Genomic DNA, 12,695 nt, shown 5'->3' on the forward strand with positions numbered 1-12,695 from the left:
CCCTAAGGAAGCCGGGCAGAGAAAAACGCGCTAACATTTGCCATCCTTTGGGACTTGCCCACCCGACCTGAACTAGCTTTCATCCTTCTTTAATAAAATCTGCCATTACTGAATGTAGCCACTAGATGGTAGACGTGGCTTACTTGGCATAATTATTTTGCGGCATTGGGCTAAACATGAACTTTTCCTTTAATTCTTAAATCTCTGAAGTAAGTTTTGTGCTTTTCCTCATTTTTCCGATGAGACTTAGATCTGTACGATAGCTTGCTCATATAGAATAAGGTTTGCTATGACTAATTTGGGGGTTTGCCAGGTGAGATACATAGAAGTTAATTCTGTCGGCACAAAACAGGTGAATTGGAAAAAGACAGGCTAGAAAGGGTATGCCTGCTTTCTTCCTGCCTCCCTTGTGCCCCGAACTCTCCCTGCAGCTAGAAGAGCCTTGGCCTTTCTCAAAGATGTTGTGGGGTCAGGGGTGCTCCGAACTCCACCTGCCTGGTGAAGGTTTTATCCCCTCCCAGGGGCCCCAGCAGGCACCTTGCTCAGAGCACTCAGGCGCCCACTAGCATTCAGGTCTAGCGGTGGGTCCCTGTGTGTCTGCATCCCCGCCGCCGCATGTGCTCTCCCTGGCCGCTCCCCACCTCCCTCCTGCATAATCAAAAGCTGAGAAAAATGGAGCACCCTTGGTCCCCATGGCTGCTTCTGGTCAGGGCAGGGTCACTCTAGAGAGCAAAAGGCACTCACCAGAGCCAGCCTTGCAGTACTTAACTTCTCTCCCTGCTGCTGGAAGTTTGGGGCATGTCATAAAATAGTCTTTTCATCTCTTTCCCTTGCCAAAGGCCCCAAAGGCCAGAGAGAAAAGTGAGTGGGAGTGGACATGGTCGCTTTCTGTCACACAGAGGACATGGCTCCGTTCTGACCAGCTTTGCAGAGCAAACCCTTCTTCCCCACCCCGCCCTGCCCCAGGCCAGCCCCCACACACCCAGATGTGTCCCTAACGCTTGGGCCACCATCAAAGCAGCATGTCTCGCAACAGAGAAAAGCCCAGGACCAGACGGCTTCACTGGTAAATCCTACCAAACATTTCAAAGAAGAATTAAAGCCAATCCCTTGCAAACTGCACCCAAAAAATGAAGAAGAGGGGGCACTTCCAAACTCATAGATGCCAGCATTACTTTGACCCAAGACAAAGACACCACAAGAAAGCTATAGGACAATATCCCTAATGAATAAAGATGCAAAACACCTCAACAAAATACTGGCAAAGTGAATCCATTAGCACATTAAAAGGATCATGCCCCATGACCAAGTGGGATTTATCCATTGAGTGCAAGCACTATTTCAACGTGTAAAAATCTGTTAATGCAATATATTAACAGAATAAAGGCTAAAAATCATATTATCTAAATAGATGCATTAAAAGCATTTAACAAAATGTAACACCCTTTCGTGATAAAAACTCTCAACAAACTAGGAATAGAAGGAGCATATCTCAACGTGGTAAAGGCCCACAGCTAAAACCATGCTCAACGGTGAAAAACTGAAAGTTCTTACAAAGTAAGAACGCTCACTCTTGCCATGTCCATTCAACAGGCTTAGTGGGCCTTGCCAGAGCAATCAGCTCTGGCAAGATATAAATTGGAAACGCAGAAGTAAAAGTATCCCTGTTTAGAGAGGACATAATCTTATATACAGAAAACCCTAAAGATTCCATTAAAAATCTGTTAGACTAAGTACATTTAGTAAAGTTGCAGAATACAGAGTTAACATACAAAAATCAGCTGCATTAGGATACACTAAAAATAAACCATCTGAAAAAGAAGTAAGGAAAACAATTCTACTTCCAATAGCATCATAAAGAATAAAATACTTGGGGTAGGAGGTGCCTGGATAGCTCAGTTAATTAAGTGTATGCTACTCAGGTCATGATCCCAGGGTCATGGATAGACCCCTATGCCAGGTCCCTACTCAGCAGGGAGTCTGCTTCTCCCTCTCCCTTTGCCCCCGCCCTGCTCATTCTCTCTGTCTCTCTCTGTCTCTCTCTCTCTTTTCTCTCAAATAAAGAAATAAATAAAAATCTTTAAAAAAAAAAAAAAACCTCATCAAATTAGAGTTATCCTACTTCAAACAGATAGGGGAAGCTCTGGGGCTGTGTTCGCTTCACAGAGCACAGAGGCCTCAGAACAGGCCTCCTGAGCCTGGCAGGGCACACAGGAAGAGCAGGAGTTAGAGGAAGCCGACAAGAGCTCCCTCTACCCCCAAGAGAATTCTCCTTGTTCAAAAGATAGCGGCCTACTGAGCCATGTGCCAATCTGAATAAAAGTGGTCAGAGTTGTAAAAGAGAAATTTTAATTTATGCTGAAAAAACGTTTTAGGAGGCAACATCTTGATGTTAGTCAGAAGCAGGTAAATCATGGTGCTTTGCATTTTCTTTCAACACAGGGAGCACCTGAGATCCTACAGACAGGAAACGTGGGGAAGACAAGTCTGGAGACATATGCATCAGGTACACTCCAAAGTTCACCTGTGAACAAGACAGCAGCAATAAGCTAGATTATTTTAGCAGTTGAAAAATTTTGTAACTAATAATGCTCAATTAAAATCAAGTCAAATCTTTAAAGACATGTCCTAAAATATAATGAGAAACAGGAACCCCAATTTCAGACACCAAAGATTCTCATTTAAAATGTCCTTTCCCAGGGCTCCTAGGTGGCTCAGTCAGTTAAGTGTCTGCCTTTGGCTCAGGTCATGATCCCCAGGTCCTTGGATCAGGCCCCACATGGGGCTCCCTGCTCAGTGGGGAGCATGCTTCTCCCTTTCCCACTCCCCCTGCTTGTGTGCTCTTTCCCTGCATCAAATAAATAAATAAAATCTTTAAAAATAATAATAAAATAAAATCTCCTTTCCCAGGGTCCGTGGGTGGCTCAGTTAAATGCCCAACTCTTGATTTCAGCTCAGGTCATGATGGTGAGATCAAGTCCTGTGTGGGGCTCCACAGTGAGTGTGGACTCTGCCTGGGATTCTCTCTCTCCCTCTCCTTCTGCCCCTGTCACCACACACATACCCCTGCTTGCATGCATCTGTACACATGCTCTCTCTTTCTTAAAATTGAACAAATACCTACATATATACATATTATCCTTTCCCGACAGTTACCCCACACCTGTTAATGGCTGGACCCATCCTTTTTTCCTCCTTCCTATATACCCAGAGCTTCCAGTAGGAGGGCCTGCAACCCGCTCTCTGCTTCTGACCTCTGCCAGGCCAATTTCTGCCCTGTTCCCTGATGTAAAAACTATTTTATGAAAATAATAGCAAAATCCAGCATTTTCTTTGATGTGATTATTTTTTTTTAATGTGGTGTAGATTACATTCTCCAAACTCTCTAGAATAAAGATGGAAGGTCCAAAATACAGAGTTGTGTGAATCTACTCCACGTTTGCCACCAATGCAAGTGAGCCATAAGAACCCTTTGGAGCGTACAATGTGCTCCCAGACCCGGCCATTGCTGTGATAACATCAGCTGGATGCCCCTGCATTCTAGGCATCAGGCTAGGGGCTGAGGCCAAATTAATTCCTAAAGATTTGTGCACATTCAGATAGATGAAGGGTACACATGAACTCTCTGTAATCTCTTTGCACTTTATCTGTAAATCTAAAATTATTCCAAAAATTACTTTAAAAAAAAAAGATGTGTACACATGAAAATTACAGTGATTCTAAGAAGTACTATTTCCTTCCACGCCTCAAAGTATTTGGGCCCACCCATCCCCTTGCCAGGCACTTTGCATGGTGCAGCCTCAAGGTCCCCACGCCCCCAGGTGACATAGTCTGCTTCCACTGAGCGGACAGACACTTGGTAAAAATACTCGAGTGCAGACCATATCTATCTTGAATCCATAGGGAGACTGTGGCAGTTATATACTATGAAACCAACAAAGTTACATACTATGAAACAAACATTCTATAAAATAAACACAGGAAATAGGGCAGAACATTTTACTGTGAGTTAACCTTCTAATTTATTACTGGAGAGAGAGTAATATTTACATTATTTCAGTTCATGTTCAAGAAAGGCTCCATGCAGCCTGACTGCTTACCTGGCTTCCTAGAATTCTTGACAAAACAACAACAACAAAAAAAAAAAAAAAACAAACAAACAAAAAAAAAAAACAGAAAGTACTAGCCTAGACTAGCTCTTCCTAAAGAATCAGTCCTTTAGTAGTTCAGTTTCTATCATCTGGCATCCAAGAAAACAACATTGGGTCATAGAAAACCTCAAGAAGACATCTTACAGGGCTTCTGAGAGTGAAATTTACTGAATTTGTCTGTGCAGCTACTCTACTCACTAGAGGGCATTCTATGCTCATAAGGTATCTGTGGTGAAGAAAATAATGATCAAGACAATAAAATTACTTTGCTTATTTACTCACTTCTTATTTATACCCCATATCTCTTCACTGAAATTTGAGAGTACCAAAAATACACATTATAAGACTCAAAAAGGTAAGGAAATGGAGGGAAAGGAAAAACAAGATGACGCCATGGAAGAGGTCAGAATCTTAATGGTAGCCCATCAGCCGTAGGTCTTCCCACTTCTTTTTTTTTTTTTTTAAGATTTTATTTATTTATTTGACAGATAGAGATCACAAGTAGGTAGAAAGGCAGTTAGAGAGAGAGAGGGAGGAGGAAGCATGCTCCCTGCCGAGCAGAGAGCCTGATGCGGGGCTGGATCCCAGGACTCTGGGATCATGACCTGAGCCGAAGACAGAAGCTTTAACCCACTGAGCCACCCAGGCACCCCAGGTCTTCCCACTTCTAAAACGTACCCAGCACTATTACTCAGAACTACAATTCTGGTGTGGATAACAAGCCAGGATCTTAAAACAGAGGTCATAGCTTGCAATTATGCTTACCTTTCTTTTGCGACTCTCAGAAAGTTTTTGGAAAACATTTTGGTTTCGCTGCCCTGTTTGCTGGTCGATGCAAATCATCTGGCATCTGTGACAAGGCCCTGAAACCTGGCAGGTGAGAATGGAAAAGACAACATTTCCATGAAAGTGACCAGACATTCCCACTGGGCAGGGAGGAAGCTGAGTGCAAGAGGACAGGTTGTAAGAGGCAGAATCCAGCTCCACTCACACAGGGGGCTTATCATACTCTGACTGCAAGGAGCCAGAACAGGGCACCTCCTCACAGGGTCCTGGGGAATCATCCGTGTTTGCTCATCAGCTGAAAACCTGCTGCTTCAGGGCTTTGTAGAGAAAGAAAAGAGTGGTTGCAGATCTTGGATGATTATCTCTGGTTTCTTCCTGGATCCTCCCAGGAAGAAAAAAACTAACTGATCGTAAAGTAAACTAGGAGAAAATAAATATCCACGGCCCCAGCACAGAGTCACCAGTAAGAACCTTACTGTGTCCATGACCCTCTGACCCAGAAATTTCACTACCAGGAATTTCACAGAAGAAAAGAACCACAGCTGGGGCACCTGGGTGACTCTTGGTTTTGGCTCAGGTCACGATCTCAAGATTATGAGATCGAGCCCCACATGTGGCCTCTATGCTCAGCTCCGAGTCTGCTCAAGACTGTCTCCTTCTCCCTCTGCCCCTCCTACTTGTACAGGCACTTTCTCTCAAATAAATAAATCTTTAGAAAAGAAAAGAAATGAATCACAAGTACAAACAAAGCTTCATGTACAAGGATCATTCTCACATTATGTGTAGTAGGGGAAATCTGGGAGTATCTTAAACATCAAACAGTAGAGAAGAATGGCCACACTCCATGTATGCATCATGCAGGTATTAAAATTAATCTAGAAAGGGCTTGAAATAAAAGGGGAAGTATTTATGTCTATAACTGAGATAAGTAGGAAACAAAATCACATGTGTATTCATGTATATATGTATATATATGTGTCTTAACAGGGGTCATACCATATGGTAGAATCTCTATTAGTCTGTCATGTGCATGAATTGCTCCACAACGAGAAAATCTCCCATAAATGTTAACACAAAAAAAGAAAGTATGCACTTGGCAGTAACAAAATGCTTCTTTTTTTGCACATATAAAAAGGGCAAAGGCACTTGATTTTCTCCTTCAGATCTCTGCTCACTCATGGGCAAACACAAAGTATGCACTGAAATCAGAAACAACTACATGTGGATGTGTCTTGGCCTGTTCCAATTGCTCTCCTTCTGGCTGGTGGGCACCAAGCCAGGGGAAACATAACCTCACTGTGGTACCAAAGTCAGGATGTGCAGGCCTTCATAAGCAGCGAGGGGGTGTTGTAGGGGGGTCTGCCCAGCACTGGCCCTGATCCCAGGCAGACATACCACCTCTCAAAGCCTCATTTCATCATCCAACCCCTTAGCTTGACTCAGTGAGAACTCCAGATACTAATTCTAGGTTGCAAAGCCCAGACCTGGCACTTAGTCATGCTCAAACGTGGAAGCTCTCATGATTATACATAAGAATACCTCAGATGGAATAAGACTTCCATAAGATCAGAAGACTAAACCCACCAGGTTCAAGAACAGAACATTCTATTTTCTCTGCCTAGGATATTATGATTCCCAGGCCAGGACCCCTCTGAGGCTGCTGAGCCATGACCCTCAGAAGAGATGTCCCCAGCAAATGTGGTCCTGAGAGGAAAGTATATAGCAGTACAAGCCTTTCTCAAGAAACAAGAAAGGTCTCAAGTACACAGCCTAACCCTATACCTAAAGGAGCTGGAGAAAGAACAGCAAAGAAAGCCTAAACCCAGCAACAGAAGATCAGAGCAGAAATCAGTGAAATAGAAACCAAAAGAATGGTATAACAGATCAACAAAACTAGGAGGTGGTTCTTGGCTTCCCAGGGGAATTCCACCAGACAGTTAAAGATTAATAACTATTCATCTGAAACTGTTCCAAAAAATAGAAATGGAAGAAAAACTGCCAAACTCATTTTATGAGGCCAGCATTACCTTGATCCCCAAACCAGACAAAGACCCCATCAAAAAGGAGAATTACAGACCAATATCCCTGATGAACACAGATGCAAAAATTCTCACCAAAATACTAGCCAATAGGATCCAACACACATTAAAAGGATTATTCATCACTACCAAGTGGGATTTATTCCTGGGCTGCAAGGCTGGTTCAATATCCACAAGTCAATCAATGTGATACAATGCATCAATAAAGGAAAGAACAAGAACCATATGATACCCTCAAAAGATGCTGAAAAAGCATTTGACAGAGTACAGCATCCTTTCTTGATCAAAACTCTTCAAAGTGTAGGAATAGAGGGTACATACCTCAATATCATCAAAGCCATCTATGAAAAATCCACAGTGAATATCATTCTCACTGGGAAAAAACTGAGAGCTTTTCCACTAAGATCAGGAATATGGCAGGGATGTCCACTATCACCACTGCTATTCAACATAGTACTAGAAGTCCTAGCCTCAACAATCAGACAACAAAAAGAAATTAAAAGCATCCAAATTGGCAAAGAAGAAGTCAAACTCTCACTCTTTACAGATGATATGATACTTTATGTGAAAAACCTAAAAGACTCGATTCCAAAACTGCTAGAACTCATACAGGAATTCAGTGAAGTGGCAGGATATAAAATCAATAAACAGAAATCAGTTGCATTTATATATAACAACAATAAGACAGAAGAAAGAGAAATTAAGGAGTCAATCCTATTTACAATTGCACCCAAAACCATAAGATACCTAGGAATAAACCTAACCAAAGAGGCCAAGAATCTGTACTCAAAAAAGTGTAAAGTACTCAGGAAAAAATTGAGGAAGACAAAGAAATGAAAAAATGTTCCATGCTCATGGATTGGAAGAACAAATATTGTGAAAATGTCTACGCTACCTAAAGCAATCTACACATTTAATGCAATCCCTATCAGAATCCCATCCATTTTTTTTCAAAGAAATCAAACAAATAATCCTAAAATTTATATGGAACCAGAAAAGACCCTGAATAGCCAGAGGAATATTGAAAAAGAAAGCCAAAGTTGGTGGCATCACAATTCCAGACTTCAACTTCAAGCTCTATCACAAAGCTATAATCATCAAGACAGTATGGTACTGGCACAAAAACAGACACATAGATCAATGGAACAGAATAGAAAGCCCAGAAATAGACCCTCAACTCTATGGTCAACTAATCTTCGACAAAGCAGGAAAGAATGTCCGATGGAAAAAAGACAGTCTCTTCAACAAACGGTGTTGGGAAAATTGGACAGCCACATGCAAAAAAAATGAAACTGGACCATTTCCTTACACCACACAGAAAAATAGACTCAAAATGGATGAAAGACCTCAATGTGAGACAGGAATCCATCAAAACCCTTAAGGAGAACACAGGCAGCAACCTCTTCAACCTCAGCCACAGCAACTTCTTCCTGGAAACATCGCCAAGGGCAAGGGAAGCAAGGGCAAAAATGAGCTATTGGGACTTCATCAAGATCAAAGGTATTTGCATAGCAAAGGAACCAGTCAACAAAACCAAAAGACAACTGACAGAATGGGAGAAGATATTTGCAAATGACATATCAGATAAAGGGCTAGTATCCAAAATATATGAAAAACTTATCAAACTCAACACCCAAAGAACAAAGAATCCAATCAAGAAATGGACAAAAGACATGAACAGACATTTCTGCAAAGAAGACATCCAGATGGCCAACAGACTCATGAAAAGGTGTTCAATATCAGTTGGCATCTGGGAAATACAAATCAAAACCACAATGAGATACCACCTCACACCAGTCAGAATGGCTAAAATTAACCAGTCAGGAAACAAAAGTCATTGGTGATGTGGAAAAGGGGAAAGGAACCCTGCTACACTGTTGGTAGGAATGCAGGCTGGTACAGCCACTCTGGAAAACAGCATGGAGGTTATTCAAAAAGTTGAAAATAGAGCTATCCTACAACCCAGCAATTGCACTACTGGGTATTTACCCTAAAGATACAAATGTAGTGATCTGAAGGGGTACATGCACCCCAATGTTTATAGCAGCAATGTGCACAATAGCCAAACAACTATGGAAAGAACCTAGATGTTCATCAACAGATGAAGGGATAAAGAAGATATGGTATATGTGTATATATATGTGTGTATACACACACACACACACACACACGCACAATGGAATAGCATGCAGGCATCAAAAGAAACGAAATCTTGCCATTTGCAAAGACGTGGATGGAACTAGAGGGTATTACACTGAGTGAAATAAGTTATTCAGAGAAAGATAATTATCGTATGAGCTCTCTGATATGAGGAATTTGAAAGGCAGAATGGGGGGGTTATGGGGGTGGGGAAGGAAAAAAATGAAACAAGATGGGGTCAGGAGGGAGACAAACCATGAGACTCTTAATCTCACAAAACAGAGGGTTGTGAAGGAGTCGGGGGGTGGGGGGATAGGGTGGCTGGGTAATGGATACTGGGGAGGGTATGTGCTATGGTGAGTGTTATGAAGTGTGTAAGCCTGATGATTCACAGACCTGTACTCCTGGGGCTAATAATACATTATATGTTAATGAAGAAGAAGAAGAACAATAACAATAACAAGAGGAAGAAGAAAGAAGGAGAAGAAGAAGGAGGAGGAGGAAGAGGAGGAGGGGAAGGAGAAGAAGAAGAGATGTCCCACAGAAGGGATGTCTCACCAGCCCTGGACCTGGGGGCCCCATCCAACAGACAACACTTCAAGTAAAAATCCTATCACTTTGGTAAAAAGACTCTCTTAAAACAGTTTCTCAAACTGGCAGAAGGAAAGATATTTTCCAGGTACTTCTTTATAAACCAAGACAAAGAAATCAATTTTCTTAAAACATTGTCATTTTTAAGCTTTTTTTCTAGTACACTTTTATCCATTGGGATTTTTTTTTTAATTGTTTACAGTGGGGCGCCTGGGTGGCTCAGTGGGTTAAAGCCTCTGCCTTTGGCTCAGGTCATGATCCCAGGGTCCTGGGATCGAGCCCCACATCAGGCTCTCTGCTCAGCAGGAAGCCTGCTTCCTCCTCTCTGCCTGTTTCTCTGCCTAGCTGTGATCTCTATCTGTCAAATAAACAAATAAAATGTTTTTTAAAAAGTTGTTTACAAGGATACATATTCTTTGAAAAATAACTCAAATGATACAGAAGCTTTAAGAATTAAAAGAGGAGCTCCTGGGTGCTTCAGTTGGTTAAACACCTGCCTTCAGCTCAGGTCATGATCCTGCGGTCTGGGGGAACAGGATTGAGCCCAGCAGGGGACTCCCTGCCTGATGGGGAGCCCGCTTCTTCCTCTCCCTCTGCCTGCTGCTCCCTGCAGCGTGTACTTTCTCACTCTCTTTCAAATAAATAAATAAAATCTTAAAAAAAGAATTAGAAAAGAAAGCACTCAGCAGTGGCCTCCCTCTCTGTCCCCAGAGGCAAGCAGCTGCTAGCAAGGCTGTAAGTTTGCTCTGGACTCTGGCTTACAGCAGGACACTCCCTGGGCTCTTAGAGGCCACCCTGTGCCCTCCCTGTTGGCATGACTTCACAATACATATTAGACGCCCTCCCATGTCTGTACTCAGAGACGACCCCATTCTTGGGCTTTGCCATGATGCCTGGCATTCCTGGGGACTGATGTTCCCCATTATGCTATGAAGCCATGTAAACAGTTTCTAATTCTTTGCTCTTGTCACTGATACTGTGATAAAGGTCTTAATCCACACAAACTTCTTTGCCATTTAACATTTTTTAGCATCGGTCTCTTTAAATGAGATTCTCAATTTACCCTAAAGATAAAGGCAACAGGTATCAAAGTTTTAATGACTTGATGATCCCCAGGGAAAAATTACTTTCCAAAGGAGATGTGCTAAATCTTTTGCATTGCCAACAGCCTCCACTTCAGTACTAGCATCGGCAAACGTCTTTTAAGCAGTTAGTTTTTAGAAGACACAGTACTAACTACAGTTGCTACTTTTTAGTGCCTACACAAAACTACATTGTATAAATATAGCACAACTTATTTAACCAATCTCCCTTTTGTAGATACACAGGATGTCCTTCAATTTTCCATATTTATAAAAGCACTACAATAAGCAAGATTGTAATACTGCTCTGCATGCTTGTATGACAGTATTTTATGGAATAGACTTCTGCCAGTGAAAGTTATTAGGCCAAAGGGCTGGCATATTTTTACTTTTATTAATGTTTATTAAAAGCAGTGACCTAAAAAAAAAAAAAAGAAAAGCATCTCAGGAAAGTTTCTTAAAGACTCTTTCCTATAAACTTGAGAGGCAGGGTTGGGGGCCATAGAGGGTAGGGAGGGAAAAAATGAAACAAGATGGGACTGGGGAGGGAGACAAAACCATAAAAGACTCTTGATCTCATGAAACAAACTGAGGGTTGCTGGGGGGTGGGGGCAGGAATAGGGTGGCTGGGTGATGGACTTTGGAGAGGGTATGTGCTATGGTGAGTGCTGTGAAGTGTGTAAGCCTGATGATTCACAGACCTGTATCCGTGAAGCAAATAATACATTATATGTTAATTTAAAAAAAAAAAAAAAAAGTAAGAACACAAATAGCCAAGAGAAATGGAGGAGGTAGAAACATAAAATTCTTAGTCTGGAGTATTATCTCCTTTATTGGGGAGATTTGGGGATTAAGAGGGATTTGGAGTCACCCTACTCATACCTACGGTCTTGTCATACTTATTAGTAACATTCCATTTATTGTAAGGTCACCTAGGATAAGGAGAAAGACGTGAATATCTAAAATTACTACTAAAACGCCAAAAGGCAAACAGATTGGTCCCTGGCTAAGAGAGTAAGCAAGAAACACCTCAGATTTTCTAATGAAAGGCTCAGAATTGTCAGTCCTCGTTATGTAAATTTTGCAATCCTTCTAGTCTGCTGCTTCACTCAGGAACGGTATGCACATTCTGGAATGATGGACACAGTTAACAAACAGGAGGGAAAGCGATGAAACTGCTCACACACAAGATTCACAGATGTGGGGCATGCGCACAGAGGTGAGGAGAGAGGAGGAGGGAGAGAAAAAAATAAAGATTTGGGGCCTAAAAAAAAAAAAAAAAAAAAAGACTCTTTCCTGTATTTCTGTCCCCGAGTACCTGAAGAGGCACAGGTGTTCTTGTTTTCAGGACTCATTGTGACCGTGAAAGAAAGCTAGTTTAAGTTCTTTCGCTTTCTTCTTTTCTTCCTTTATTTCTCTCTCCTCCTCTCCATTTCTCAAACACCATAGATTAATGCCTGTCTGGTATCAGGCAGGATACGAGAGCAAGTGTTTTAACATTTTTTTTTAAGATTTTATTTATTTATTTGACAGAGAGAGATCACAGTAGACAGAGAGGCAGGCAGAGAGAGAGAGAGGGAAGCAGGCTCCCTGCTGAGCAGAGAGCCCTATGCGGGACTCGATCCCAGGACCCTGAGATCATGACCTGAGCCGAAGGCAGCGGCTTAACCCACTGAGCCACCCAGGCGCGAGAGCAAGTGTTTTAAAGACACAGCAGGGACACAGCAATGGGAAATAAGAAGGAGAAGAGGAGGTCGGGAGGCAGGGATGAGGGGGGCGGGAGGGGGGAGGTTGGTGCCAGAGACAGGTCTATGGGAGTGAATGTCAGACAGAGAAGGGATTGCTTTCTTCAAGGGGGAGTGGCTGCCAGGATAAGAGGAACTTTGGGGAGTTAAATGGATAAAAGA

At 42.2% G+C, this 12,695-nt stretch overlaps 1 protein-coding gene across 1 annotated transcript in view; it reads right to left on the reverse strand.

Moving 5' to 3' along the window:
• Positions 1–2,332: 2,332 nt before the first annotated feature.
• MOCOS (molybdenum cofactor sulfurase) overlaps positions 2,333–12,695 on the reverse strand; it is a 56,045-nt gene continuing 45,682 nt past the window's right edge. Inside the window, exons 16-17 of the mRNA XM_044244390.1 lie at positions 4,917–5,021; positions 2,333–2,524 (exon numbers count right to left, since the gene is read on the reverse strand). Coding sequence (XP_044100325.1) covers positions 2,393–2,524; positions 4,917–5,021 — 237 coding nt within the window. The 3' untranslated portion in view covers positions 2,333–2,392. The remainder of the gene's footprint in view (positions 2,525–4,916; positions 5,022–12,695) is intronic.

This window comes from Neovison vison, chromosome 3 (assembly GCF_020171115.1).
Source record: "Neovison vison isolate M4711 chromosome 3, ASM_NN_V1, whole genome shotgun sequence".
NCBI lineage: Eukaryota > Metazoa > Chordata > Mammalia > Carnivora > Mustelidae > Neogale > Neogale vison.